This window comes from Rhinolophus ferrumequinum, chromosome 13, assembly GCF_004115265.2.
Source record: "Rhinolophus ferrumequinum isolate MPI-CBG mRhiFer1 chromosome 13, mRhiFer1_v1.p, whole genome shotgun sequence".
Taxonomy (NCBI): Eukaryota; Metazoa; Chordata; class Mammalia; order Chiroptera; family Rhinolophidae; genus Rhinolophus; species Rhinolophus ferrumequinum.
The window spans coordinates 21,839,230-21,853,176 of NC_046296.1; the positions used below are offsets into that span (position 1 = coordinate 21,839,230).

The following is a 13,947-nucleotide window of genomic DNA, read 5'->3' on the forward strand; positions in this document are numbered from 1 at the left end:
CTATTTCGGCCTAATCAAATCTCTACAAAAAAGGCTATTGACCACGAAGTTTACACTTTCCTATTGCTACAAAATGTAAGATTGTAAAAAAATATGTAAATTCATTTATATCCATTAACTTAACTTGGAGATGTTGGATATTTGATCTTTCTTCAGAAATTGTACGGGAGGAAGGAACCCCATCACTCAAATGAATACGTGTCGCCATTGATGTGTATTGTGTTGATTCTTAATATCTGTTATAGGCATGTGTGAAACCGAGTAGCGTAAAAGCAGAATTTAGGCATTCCTGCCAAAAGGAAGTGAATTGAAAGGAAGAAAAGCAGAGCCTTTGCAAGGAGAAAATTGTCCTATCTCTCAGCCAGTGTCAGAATGTGGAAATGTTTACAAAATGCTCATTAAAAGAAAAAGGGATTCGGAGATAGCAACAAAATCTAGTGCACAAGTTTACACTAGAGAGATAAGAAAGGCTAGGCCCCTATAGGGGATTTTGTTATCCAATTACTGCAACCTGACTTTTGGGGGAAGAGGAAGAATGGTAGGGGGCGGGAGAGAGAGGGGAAGGGTTTCCAAACTTGTCTCCAGTGACAGGAGACATTTACGCTCTGCAAGATAAAACTGCCACTTAGAGCCTTGGAGAGCTAAACCTTCCTGGGTTGGCCTGGGGGCTGGAGCAGAGTCATGGGTTCTCTGGCCCTGCAGCTGTGTGCTCTCCTCTGCCTGGTGGCTCACTCTGTTTCTGGTAGCCCCATCATGAGCCTGGAGCAGTCGCCTCTGGAAGAAGATATGCCCCTCTTCGATGATGTCTTCTCAGAGCAAGACGGTGTTGACTTTGACACACTGCTGCAGAGCATGAAGGATGAGTTTCTCAAGACATTGAACCTGTCTGACATCCCTATGCAGGATTCAGCCAAGGTGGACCCACCAGAGTACATGCTGGAACTCTACAACAAATTTGCAACAGACCGGACCTCTATGCCATCTGCCAACATCATTAGGAGTTTCAAGAATGAAGGTAAGTTTACATTTTACTGGTGAAATTTGGCTGGGATTTTTTTTTTTTCCAAGAAGGGATAAGTAAATTTACAATGTATGGGAGTAATGTAGACCATCAAGGTAAATACATTTATATGAGGGTGTGTGTAGACAGATACACAAAACAATGCACATTAGGGTCTATATCATTTTTATGCTTATTTTCCAAATTGTATTAAGAGGTATTAAAGGATATCTTTTAATCCAAAGCCATGATGAAGTGTGTACCATTTTGACATTGTAACTGAGTCTTTAAATTTTTAAAATTTGGACAGCAAGTAATACAAAAAACTTAATGTTGGTCTACTACTATACCTTTATATTTTTCAGTTTCCACGTGGCTTTTGATTGACAAAAAATTTTCAACTTTTACTTAAAATGAAAATACACACACACACAAAAAGAAAGTTGTGATTTGTGTTCTGCTGAAACTTTGGATGAGTTTCCATTTTGTGACCTTATTTAAGAACTGTTCAAACAGGAAGGAAACTTGTATTTTAGAGATTCTTCCTAAAGTTTTGCTGCATTTGATATGACTTGAAACACTGTTTATAGTTTCCAGGAAGTGTACATGGCCCAGTTAATTATCCAGCTTGTTTCTGTGTCTTATGAAGAGTAATGCACAAGCTTTAAATATCAGCGGGAAAAGTGTGTTTTTTTTTCCTCTCAGATCTTTATTCAGTGGCTAAAAACAACAACAAAAACCCATCTAATATCTATGGTAAAAGCTTTGGGTTCAGAAAAACTATTTCCCAATTATGCTTTTATAATCATTAACCAGGTACAAAAAAGGATTTCGATCGATATTGGCCAGATATTCTTAAACGAGTAAGGTAGTGGCAAAGAAATAGCTCAGGGTTTGGAATTTTGAGAGCAGGTTGACTTAGCAGTTGCAGGTAATTTCTCTGAACCTCAATTTCCTCATCTGTAAACTGGGGATAATATACTGTACACACAATTGAGCAATTTAAAAGAGGTTATGAGTAAGAAACGTTCCATTTGCTATGAAAAGTGGAACAAACATCAGTTATTACTAATGAATTGCCTACATTGTAGGCATTAGAGAAAATGGTGAGTAGGTATCGCTCAGTCCTACAGATACCATTCGCCTTAAAAATTTAGTTGACAATCAAAATATCTAATATTTAGTAACATATTGGCTATGTGCTTTAGTAACATAATGGAAATGGGAAGCTGGCATTACAGAGTCCTTTGGAGGTGGGTCTGAATAGAAAATGAACAGCCTCCTCCGTGTGGGAACCCTTCCTTCCTAACACTCTGAGCGCTGAGCTGAGCCCTAGTGCCTGGCTCAAGGTGAGTGGGAAAATTCTCACATTCCCTGGAAAAGAGGAGTTTTTCAGTTCCTACTTCTCCCTGGGAGGATTTGGATGCTCCAGGTCAGAAAGTGGGGTTTACAGAGTTACTAGAGATCAGCAAGGGCAGTAACATCTGTCTGTGGACAATCCAAGCCCCCCTCTCCCCCATGGGTGAAAATGCTCAGCCCCTCAGGACACAAATCCTGCACTGTTGGCTACTATTGTCTCTCTTAGGTTTGCTCAGTGCAGCCTCCTAGGAGTCAGACCAATAAAACAAAACAAACCCCCAAGCCCTCCAAACCTAGCTAATCAGAGGAAAACACTTGCCACTTCCAAGGTGGAAAAAGCATGACTTCTATTCCTACCACTGCTCTGCTGTCATCTGGGGGAAGTCAATTTTATGCGTTGAGGTTCAATTTCTTCTGGGGTAAAATGAACAGAGTAGCAATACCTGCATTGTAGGGACATTGTAAGAGCTAAATAAAACAACGTTTGCAGAGCACCTGGCACATGAAAGTTGTTCAGAAATGCATCTCCTCTGTCTATTAGCTACCACATTTGAACATGCACAGTGAACTTATTTTAAACAGCTTTATCAAAGTATAATTGACATACAATGAATTGCACATATTTATAGTGTGCGATTTAGGTTTTGACATATGTAAACAGCCACTGAAACCATACTAGAATCAGGATGGCGACCATATTCATCACCACCAAAAGTTGCCTTATACTCCTTTGGGATCCCTTCTTCTCACTACAGTGAGCTTTTATTCTGCACTTTTCTCATGAGTCAAGCAACCAGTCTACCCCCCTATGTTTGGTCTTCAAATGTTCCTTGTCCATGGGGAGTCAAGTCCCCTCCATTCTTCTAATGGGGTGGGCATAACTCCCAAGTGACTTGATGTAATGAAGACATACGTTGTACCCATCAATCAATTTGGTCTGGTGCCCAGAATCAACAACTAATCAATATGTTTAAAGCTCTGTCTCTGTTTAGGGCATCGTGGCAGATTGAAGGCATACAAGGAACTTTAAGCTGTGGTACCTGCCAGCAGGATGACAGTCTAGTTGGGAACATCCATTCACGAAAAGACAACTGAAATACAAGGATGTAAAAGGCAAAGGTCAAAGGAGAGATAGAGAGTAAGCACTCAAGTGACTGAGAGGGAAGTGAACTTCCAGGGAGGTGAGGAAGGGAAGGTTCCCCAGGGAGGGGTCACACCTAGGTAGGTGGAGGTGAGGAAATAGGGCTTTCCAAGGATCAGAAGAACCCAGCCAAAGGTGCAATATACAGTAAAGCAAAGGAGTGTTTTGGCAAGTGGTAAAGATATCAGTCTACTTTAAACAGGAGGATTTGCAATGTATTTAATCTTTCAACAAATACCAATTGAGCAATTGCAATGTTCCATGCACTGAAGATGATGAATGGGAGTCATGACTGGATCAAGAGGTTAAGACCTGGTTATAGTTGGTTCTGGGAGCCATGCTAGAAAGTTTAAACTCATTCCATTGACCAATATAATGCACACTCAAAATCAACTGCTGTGACCCCCTTGGCTTATGGCTGTCTTCTTGACCTTGTCAGGCTTTAGTGTCTAGATCAGGGGTCAGCAAACTTTTCCTATAAAGGACCAGACAGTACATATTCCAGCTTTTATGGGCCATATGTTCTCTGTTATGACTATTTAACTCTGCCATCATAGTGCAACAGTCATCACAGACAATACAGAAACGAATGGGTGAGGCTGTGTTCCAATAATGCTTTATTTCCAAAAGCTGTTGGCCCGTGGGCTATAGTTTACCATCCCCTGGTCTAGATGGAGGTCTTCAGGAAGACCAGTGCCCAGACAACTATGTGGGGATCTCCACCAGTTACAAATGGAAATATGACCAGCCATGAAGGCCTCATCCTTGAAAAACTTCAAGAAAAGAACAACCACCACACATTTCATTTGCTAGCTCTTCCCTGGGTAGAAAAATTGAGGGCTTGCCCACACAGTCTCCAAGGCCCTGCCCAGTTCTATAATTCTGTGGCTGATAGGCTATGCAAGCAAGGCTGGGTGAGTTTTCTGCTGTTCATTAGGCTGCCATTTTCCATTTTAGTCATGGCAGTTTAACGCAGTTTAGCATTCTACCATTGACCTCTCAGTATTTTCAAAGAATGCTAACATTGTGTTTGTTTTCACCAATATCTCCTCATTCTCGTTGTCTCAAGCCCCCTTCATGGACAGGCCCTCTGACGACATAAATAAGCATCTGCTTTTCTCTGCGACATACTGCAAATCTGATTTTGGTCTTGTGTTTTTCCAGATCTGTTTTCCCAACCAGCCAGTTTCCACGGGCTCCGAAAATACCCTCTCCTCTTCAATGTATCCATCCCTCACCATGAAGAGGTCATCATGGCTGAACTCAGGTTGTACACACTGGTGCAAAGAGATCGCATGATGTATGAAGGAGTAGACCGAAAAATTACCATTTTTGAAGTCCTAGAGGACAACAGGGACATTGAAGGTGAAAGAAACATGCTGGTCTTGGTGTCAGAGGAGATCTATGGAACCAACAGCGAGTGGGAGACTTTTGATGTCACCAATGCCATCAGACGCTGGCAAAAGTCAGATTCATCCACCCACCAGCTGGAAGTCCACATTGAGAGCAGACATGACAGAACCGAGGACACTGCCAGGGGACAACTGGAAATAGACACCAGTGCCCGGAATAAGCATGACCCTTTGCTTGTTGTGTTTTCTGATGACCAAAGCAGTGAGAAGGAACGGAAGGAGGAACTGAGTGAAATGATCATCCATGAGCAACTTCTGGAGCTGGACAACCTGGGTCTGGACGGTTATTCCAATGGACCTGGGGAAGAGGCTTTGCTGCAGATGAGGTCAAACATCATCTATGACTCCACTGCCCGCATCAGAAGGAATGCCAAAGGAAATTACTGCAAGAAGACCCCGCTCTACATCGATTTCAAGGAGATTGGCTGGGACTCTTGGATCATCGCCCCACCTGGATATGAAGCCTATGAATGCCGTGGTGTTTGCAACTACCCCCTGGCAGAGCATCTCACACCCACAAAACATGCAATTATCCAGGCGTTGGTTCATCTCAAGAATTCCCAGAAGGCTTCCAAAGCTTGCTGCGTCCCCACCAAGCTAGAGCCCATCTCTATCCTCTATTTAGACAAAGGTGTTGTCACCTACAAGTTTAAATATGAAGGCATGGCTGTCTCTGAGTGTGGCTGTAGATAGAAAAGGAGTCGTGTAGCTTATTTAATAACTGTAAATGTGTATATTTTGTGTTCTTATTTAATAAGATTATTTAATAAGGGTGTACAGATCATAGCAGTTGCTACCTTAGGGAAAGGGATAGGTCAGTTTGGAGAAGGAAATGCATATTTTGCTACACAGTCTCATTCCTTCCAATCTGTTTTTCTTTGGACTTGTCATTTCCTGGCAGTGCCATCTCCAACAGCAAGTGGCAAGCCCCTACTACTTTTCATCTATATCAATTTGAAAACGACAACCCCTATGCAGAAATATGGTGTAGAAAGATAAGGTATTTGTGTATGTATATGTGTACATAGATAAACTTATAAAACTCTTTTGGTTCCATAGAAATGGATTAGACTCACACACGTGTATGACTCAATCAAATGTGCATTAAACGCCACTGGTATGTTCTCAGTCACCTCCTCTCTGGGTAGGATTCATGTCAAGATCATATGCACCAGGAATTTAACCATCCTAGGAAGTATTACATTTCCTAAATAATTTTAGGAATGTAGGCGTGACTTTTGTCAGTTGAGTTCCTGCCATTGCTCAGAGTAGCAGGGCTTGGTAAAGGATGCTGCAGGTTTGAGGAGATGGGTTATTGATACAAACCAAATGGCTTTGAGAGGCAGTGGTCTTCAGGTATGATAGCAAAGAATGAACCCATGGGGCAACAGTGTACTCGACAGGGCAGTGCCTGGTCAAGAAAGAAAAACTTCAGGGTGACATCTGTTCCGGAGAAAATAGGAAAGCAAGGCCATGCGTGTTGACCTTTATTGCTGCAGAGGGTTGAGGAGGTGGAAGGCGGCTCATAGGGGAGGAGAGGAAAATGACCTAAATACTATCCTAGGATGTGTTTTGTAAAATTATAAGCAATTCTAATTGGAGAATGAAATCTTTTGGACAAAATAAAATTATCAAAGACAAAGAGGAGGAAAATCAGAAGGGATCTGTCTGTTGGATCTTCGCTTCTTAATATTTTTCATCAATTCTTAATATTTCTCCATTGCCTCTGCACCTCTCCTCTTGCTTTTCCCACCTTCCCTCTTCCCTCTTTCCTCTTTATCCCATTTCCGTGTCCCTTCTCTTCACTGGCCTTCATTGTTCCTCCTGTGAGCTGGAAGGGGATACCTGAAAGCATTTCTTTCTAAATGAATGGAGTTAGTGCTCTCATTTCTAGATTTTTAAAGCCCTGATATTTAATTTGATTTTCTTTTAGTAATATCCTTTATATAAAGTTTTGTTCATGAAGAATACTTAAGGAAAAGGAAATGAGAATCCAAATGGATCCATCTAAATAAACTAATAAATAGGCACACAAGCAAATGACTTGAAAGCTAAGCCTGCAGTTTGAAAGCAGGTTTGCCCCATGGTAGAAACCCTGTAGCCTTCCCATTCTGCACTCTTCCTGTTTTGGAACTAGCCAGAACTAAGGGCCTGGGAAGTGTTCCTGATAGGGACGGTCTGGTAGGTCCCCAGTCGTTGGCCAGTAGGAAGGACACTGAGACTCTGATGTGGTCTTGGCTGCCCCCCCCAACCTCCCAGTACCCCACTCATGCAAGATCACGGGCTTTCTGCAGGAAGAGCCAGAGCAGAGCAGTTCTCCAACAGTTCTGACACCTCCAGGCAGATGACACAGATGGTTCACGCTACAATCAGGAATGTGAGTTCCAGTACATTGTCCCCCACTCACCCCGTTGAATGCTTCCTTAAGAAGTCTGGCATTTTTAAAAAAATTTTTTTTTTGCCCTGGGAAACCATCGGCATCCCCTTCACAAAACTCTTGGGGTTATAAACTCATATTGTACTAGTAAATAGAGCCAAGGAAGCTATTTTGAAGGACATTTTGCCCAATTTGGACCTCACCTCTATACATCTGGATATACAGATTCTGAGAGCAAACAGAGGGCAGATGCTGGGGAATTCATTGTCCCGAAAAAGTGATATTCTCACCATCAGCGAGTATACAGTGAGAGACAATTTGAGTTGGCCATGCAACTCAGAATCATTCATTTATGGAGTAGCCTCCACATATAATGGGGTGAGTGTGTGTGTGTGTGTGTGTGTGTAAGTGGCTTTGGATGGACACGCTTAGAGCCCTCAGTGGGATTGGTGCACCTTCTACAGGCACGGTACACACTGTATACTCATATACTCTATGGTACTTCTTATCCTTTCTAAAGGACACTGTAATAGACATACATTAAAATCTTGGCTGAACAAGATAGTGTTGGTTAGAAAAAGATCAAGTAACATTTTCTTTATGTCTAAAATATATGGTATGCGGGTAAATGCTTCACAGCCAGCAAATAAGCTCTGATGTGTGCATCTCAGTGGTATAAATACTCCCAACGTGGCCTATTTCAAGCTACCAATGTGACGTCAAGTGGCTTGCAAAATTCCTGAAAATTGACAGTCAGCTCTCGGGGAGCCATGCTTGCGGGTGCTGGCACCCTGCTGCTCTTAGCACCCTCATGCTAGAACATAAGATGTACAGGCCCTGTTTTCCTCATGCCCTCTACCGACTTGGCCAGGTTCTTGGAGAAACCTTGTCTCGGGCACTTATAATCACTCTCCTTGTTAAGGAGACGTAAAAATCTAGGTTGCCTGAGATTTGGCTGCATACCACAGATGCTTCTCCTTTTACCACAGTCCAGGTATAAACATGCATGTCTATGATTTCTTCCTCCCTATGGAAAGAGGGTGCAGAAAGACACATATTGGTTATTCAAATATTGCTAGTGGCATTTTTTTTTACTTCCTTCTCATCAAAAAATGAAAAGACATAAACTATAAACAGAGTCCTTCCAGCTCCCATCAGGCCTCTTGCAGCATGACTGCAGCTCTGCAACATTGCTGCATTAATGCGAAGCCATGAAATTATCAGATCCTTGGAAAAATAGAGCTCACTAATATCTTCTCTAGTCACAGGCCTTGGTTACATCCCACACCAGTCTTTTTTACACGTTTATGGCTTAATTATCATCACTGAAGTTGATAAACCCAGATGGCTCTCAAAGAAAATTGGAGCAGAGGGATTTGGGCCACCAACAACCAAAATATTCATGTAAAAGTTTCCAGGTGTCCTGCTATTTATTGATGGATATATTTATTTTTGTAATATAGTGTAGAATACCAAATATTTTATTTTTATGTTTGTGATTCCCTCTTGACTATAGTAGTTTTCTGTGCTTTTCAAATAGTACCTTCCTCAGCGTATGACTCCTTTACAATACATGGCCTGCATTTTCACTCTCTCTTTCTGCATCAGAATTTCCTGTTATTTTTAGGGAGCCTTGCCATAAACTTACCACCACCTTGTATATTTGCATCTTGTAAGTATGCTGTGAGCCCCTTGCCATATTTACTGATTTGTAAATATGGCGAGTTTTTAATTTGTAAATATGGACAGTTTTAACTGAAGTGTAGGTGTTCCAGAAAATATTTAACTAATAATTTGTCATGTGGTTTCATGAGTTGACACTGTCATTTTCCCGTAAGAGGCAAATGTTGTCAGGCTGTGAGGGACGGTGATTGCTGTTTGGCATTTAATGGGGGTTTTCACTTCCAAACGAGGCGCTGCCCCTCTCAGTGTATCCATTGCCTTCACCGGCCCACCAATTCAGAGACCTGATTGGACAAATCCATTTGTAATTGGACCAATGACTCTCTAAGTGTAAAAAATTGTTCACATAGTCATTCCCAAAAATGTCCATGTCCAAGTGCCCAATTCTTTCCCTGTGTGTAATTTTTGACCTGGGACATTAATGGTAAATACTTTTCCCAGAACTGTCAATAATTGTTTTGGTATTCTTTCGAATCCATATTCTTTAAGTAAAAGATATTTTCATAGCAAGGGATTTCACATATTACTTCTTACTGGATTCACGGCAGCCTGTTCAGCCCCGCAGTGTTGTGGCAAAACCATGTATAATTCATCTGTAACACAGAAAGGACGTTGCCCTTTTTAAGGATTGTGGATCTTTTCAAAGAGTCACCCTGGATTGTACTTGATTCTTTGTCATGAAAAAGGAACACTGCTGTGACTTCTTGCCCTCAACAAACACATTTGATTTCACACATTAGATAGAAGGATAGTAGATAATGCTGTACCCTCGCCACAGAAAAGGGTGTTTCTGGGTGTGGAAACATGTCCATAAGTGTATAACCGCATCAGGGAATGACCTGATGAGGTTTGTTGTGATCAGCATGCTTCTGTCACACACGAGCACTGGTTCTGTGAGTGTCTGGCCTGATTGCAGTGAGGATATGGACATGCTCGTGCCCACCTAACCAACCTCCACAAACATGGAAAATCATCTAATACCACAGTCACACCAAGCAGCTGAAGGACATTCATTTTTGTGTGTAAAACTTGTTCGTTATCTATGTCCAAATTTATGTAGGGATGAACAGATGAAAAGGAAGGTGGGAATAAATATTTTACACTGTGTTCATAAATCAAATGTGTACATTCAGAGTTATCTTGTTAAATAAAATGGAAAAATTATTTTGATGATAATCATTTGCAACTTATTTTTCCTTGAGATGAAATCTTTTTTGCTTTTCTCCTTTGCTTTTATGTTTGTTTCTTTCCGTTTCACAGTATATGCAGATGGAGTCAAGCTTCCTGCTATATTAGTAGAATATGGCCTTAAGGAACAATCAGTTGGTTTTAGCTTCTAAGTGATCTCACCGGAGTGAGATTCTGTTATTTGGGTCTCCCATTCTACACAACTTTCTGTAAATCCCATGAATGCCAGAGACACACATCAAAAATGAAATTGGTTCTTTTGTCTCAATGACTGGGAAATATTTCTTCTTTGAGTTTAGAATGAGGCAGTTAAAGAACAATTACTTTGGGGAAAATATTCATGCTAAACTTCACTGAAATTTGATTATTGAACCTCATAGAATCTCAGACTTAGAAGGGATTTTTAAAAGTTATGTGGCAGGCCCCACTCTCTCCAGCAGCCCACCGAAACCTTTCTCATTTCTTGTAAATAATTAGTAAATATTAGTAAAGAGAAGGGAGCGTACTACCTTCTTAAGGGCACCTATTCCATTTTCAAAGGGCTCTGCATCAATTGTACTCAGTTTAATAAATAGTGTAGCTCCTTATGCTCAAAAGTCACTGCAGGAGAGATGGAGGTAGGCAGAAAGTTGTTAGAGAGTTTCTCCTTATATGGAACTGAAGTCTCTCTTTGTGTCCCTCATAATGTCCCAGTTCATCACTCTTAAGGCTGCACATACACATCTAATCCATCTTCATGACAGCGTCTCAGTTTGCAAATAGCTCTCTTGTCCTTCTGGATCCACTGTTAGTCATTTCCTGCAACAGTGTGTGCCTGAACACATGGCCAGACACAGTGAGCTCCGTCAGCCAGAGGGAAATACATGGAAAGCCTGCACTGGGTGTAGACCTGCCCCTGACTGGGTAACAGGCCTGATGGATGACAGACAGAGCCTGCTACCTGTTCTGGAAGGAAGTCCATTCTTATGGCAGAATGTGGGAATGGAAGGGCATAAATACAGTCCCAGGTGGACTCAAATTCCTTCCATCAGACAATCATCTTGTACCTCTTTTGGGGGAATCCTCTGATGTCCTGGCTGACAGGCTATATCTGGCAAATGCGTCAGCAAGGAGCACAGCCCTTGTCCCTCATTATCAGGACAACTGATAAGATGAGCAAGACAAGTATTCTAGTCATGGAGGAAAGGGAGCTGAACCCAAGTTGGGGTTTAGGCCAAGACGGAACTAAAAAGGCCTGAAAAGCCATTCTTAGTCTCAATGTTGAATTCTTTTGCAATGCATTCATTCTCTTCTGTAAATAATCCCATTTATGGATGTTTCTCACAGTGTGGTGCCTGGACTCATTCTCCATATGTGGTCTGACCTGAGCATGGCAGCACAGAACCAGCCACAGTTGTTCTAGGAGTTTCTAGTCTACCGATATCGTCTGGGATTGCATTGGGCACACACACAGCTGCCAGTTCTTTGGTGTGAGGGTGGGGGGGAGCGGAAATTATTTTCAACGCTCAGATTATACATGGAATAATATGTCACAGTTCCTAATAGTGCTCCTACTGTGAGTTGATGTTTGTGGTGTTGCAGGAAAATAATGCCAGGAGACTGGCTGCATGTGACTGCAGTCACATGGATGAGAGCCCACTTTTGCGCAGAAGTGACTATTTGTGAAGAAGGGTCCTATTTGGAGAAGGTGAGAGCTTGTTAACTTGGATGGTTATAAATGGATTATGCGATTATCTCCGACTCACTCTCCCGAACTGTCAGTTTACAGGAACCAGTCCCTGTTCTCTCTTAACCTCCCTCAGACCATTCACACAGATCCAAAGTGCTCATCTTGTCCTGAGAATAAAGCCCAGAAACACACAGACATCCAAATTTGTTTTTACACTTAAATGTGATTCTGAGAATCTTATAAAAGATTTAGGCCACTCAGTTAAAATGGAGATTTTTTTTTTTTTTTTTTTTTTTTTTTTGTGGGAGGCATGAAATACCATGGCTTCAGCAGAAAAATTTCACTCATGGGATACAGCCAAGTTTTTTGCACAGCACGAGAATGGTGTTAGAAAATTCAGTTGTAACCCCTTATAAGTATTCCTGCCTAAAACGTATAATATGTCCTGGCCAATTATGAGGAAATATCACATGAACCCACTTGAAGAACATTCTACAAAATAACCAGACTGCACTCTTTAAAAACATCAATGAAAGGCAAAGAAAGACTGAGGAACTGTTATAGATTTAAAAAGACTAAAGAGACATGACAACTAAATGTAACACGTGATCCTGGCTTGGATCCCCGACCCTCCCAAAATGGGCAAAAAGGACACTATTTTTTTTTTTTTTTTTTAAGTTCGCTGCTGCTCAGCTGGTAGTGTCTAACTCTGTCAACTCTGAACTGACATGCATTTTTTAAAATCTTCTGCATAGTTATTGCTCTTTTTCTGAAGCTGTGAGAAGCTGCATGGGAGGAGTAATTGGGCTTTTGCCCAATACAATGTCTCAGAAGCAAGCGTGCAGCATTAAAACTAAGACCTCTGCCCTGTAGGCAAACTCGATGGAAGAAACAGAGAGAGGGGAAACTGCTCATCAGTGTGGCAAACCTAATGTCAATACACGAGCTGCAACAAAACACTTTTCCTGAAATAACCAAGCTCAACACTACAGTCCCTGAAAAGAAGCATGCTTTTCAGGCAATAAACCATCTGTTTCAAGTGTTTAGAAAACAGATCTCCAATCACTGGTAAGTTAAACTTCCTTATACCCCAGTTCAATGTTTGATAAGGGAAGAGTGCTAACAGGATGGGAACTGAGTTACTATATTAAGAAAGTCAGCCAGAACAAAAACCAGCCCCCCTGCAGTTATTTTGTTTATGTTCCAGACTCATCTGTTTTAATTAACATAATATTTACATGAGACCAGCTCCTGTTACATCTTTTGCTGCAATTGTCACATGTTTTGCTCGCTGTTTTTGTTTTTGCTGTTTTAAAAGTTCCTGAAAAAGCACAATTGAGAAGATGCCTGAATGAAGTATACACAGTGAAATCACACCATAACATCATGTCACCAAGGGCCACGCCCACCTGCTGTGTGGAGTTTGGGGTCAGGTATCAGGTTGCCAGATAAAATGCAGGATGTCCGGTTAAATTTGGATTTAAGATAAACAATGAACAATTTGTTTAGTATAAAGTATGGTAGGTCTCAAATATTGCATGGGAAATACTTATACTAAAAACAAATTTATTGTTTATCTGAAATTCAAATTTAATTGGGCGTTCTGTGTTTTGATTTTCTAAATCTGGCAGTGTTAGTCAGATATTGCTCAGAAGGTTATGTGAATGGAAAGAGCCAGAGAAAAATGAAGTAGTTATCCCCTCCATTCCCAAATGAGCTATTCAGAGGATTACAAATCGAGTCTGTCAGTGTTCATTGTTGAAGAACAACTTTGAGATTTGAGGTTGAAGTCCACTTGACCATAATACCGGCTAATACTAAACCAGCAGCCATATCTAACACACCATCTTTCCCATTTCTCTGGTCATGGTACCTTCAAAAGTTCTCTTTTTCATGTTGACTTTGCCTAGTTTAGATTTTGCTATATTCATAAAAGTGAAATTACGGGAGTAAAGGATATGTACATTTAGAATATATCATCCTGAGAGATACTAGCAAGTTTTTCTCCAAAATGTATACCAAAATTACATTCCATCAGCCGTATATAGGAGTGCTGGTTCCACACAGCTTCCAATATTCAATACTACTACTTTTCTTAGTGAAAGGCTACTATGCTTG

The 13,947-nt window shown here is 41.2% G+C and overlaps 1 protein-coding gene across 1 annotated transcript; it reads left to right on the forward strand.

The window, feature by feature from the left end:
- Positions 1–522: 522 nt before the first annotated feature.
- Positions 523–6,536, forward strand: BMP10 (bone morphogenetic protein 10). The gene is made up of 2 exons (XM_033125133.1): positions 523–1,015; positions 4,665–6,536. The coding sequence occupies exons 1-2, from the start codon at positions 682–684 to the stop codon at positions 5,603–5,605; spliced, it is 1,275 nt and encodes a 424-aa protein (XP_032981024.1). The 5' UTR covers positions 523–681; the 3' UTR covers positions 5,606–6,536.
- Positions 6,537–13,947: the final 7,411 nt, after the last annotated feature.

What these genes read in the sequence shown, in the direction of transcription:
- BMP10 (XM_033125133.1), top strand. Translation starts at nt 682, where the DNA reads ATGGGTTCTCTGGCCCTGCAGCTGTGTGCTCTCCTCTGCCTGGTGGCT. An exon ending in TAGGAGTTTCAAGAATGAAG is followed by an intron (nt 1,016 to 4,664) that starts GTAAGTTTACAT and finishes GTGTTTTTCCAG; the next exon opens with ATCTGTTTTCCCAACCAGCC.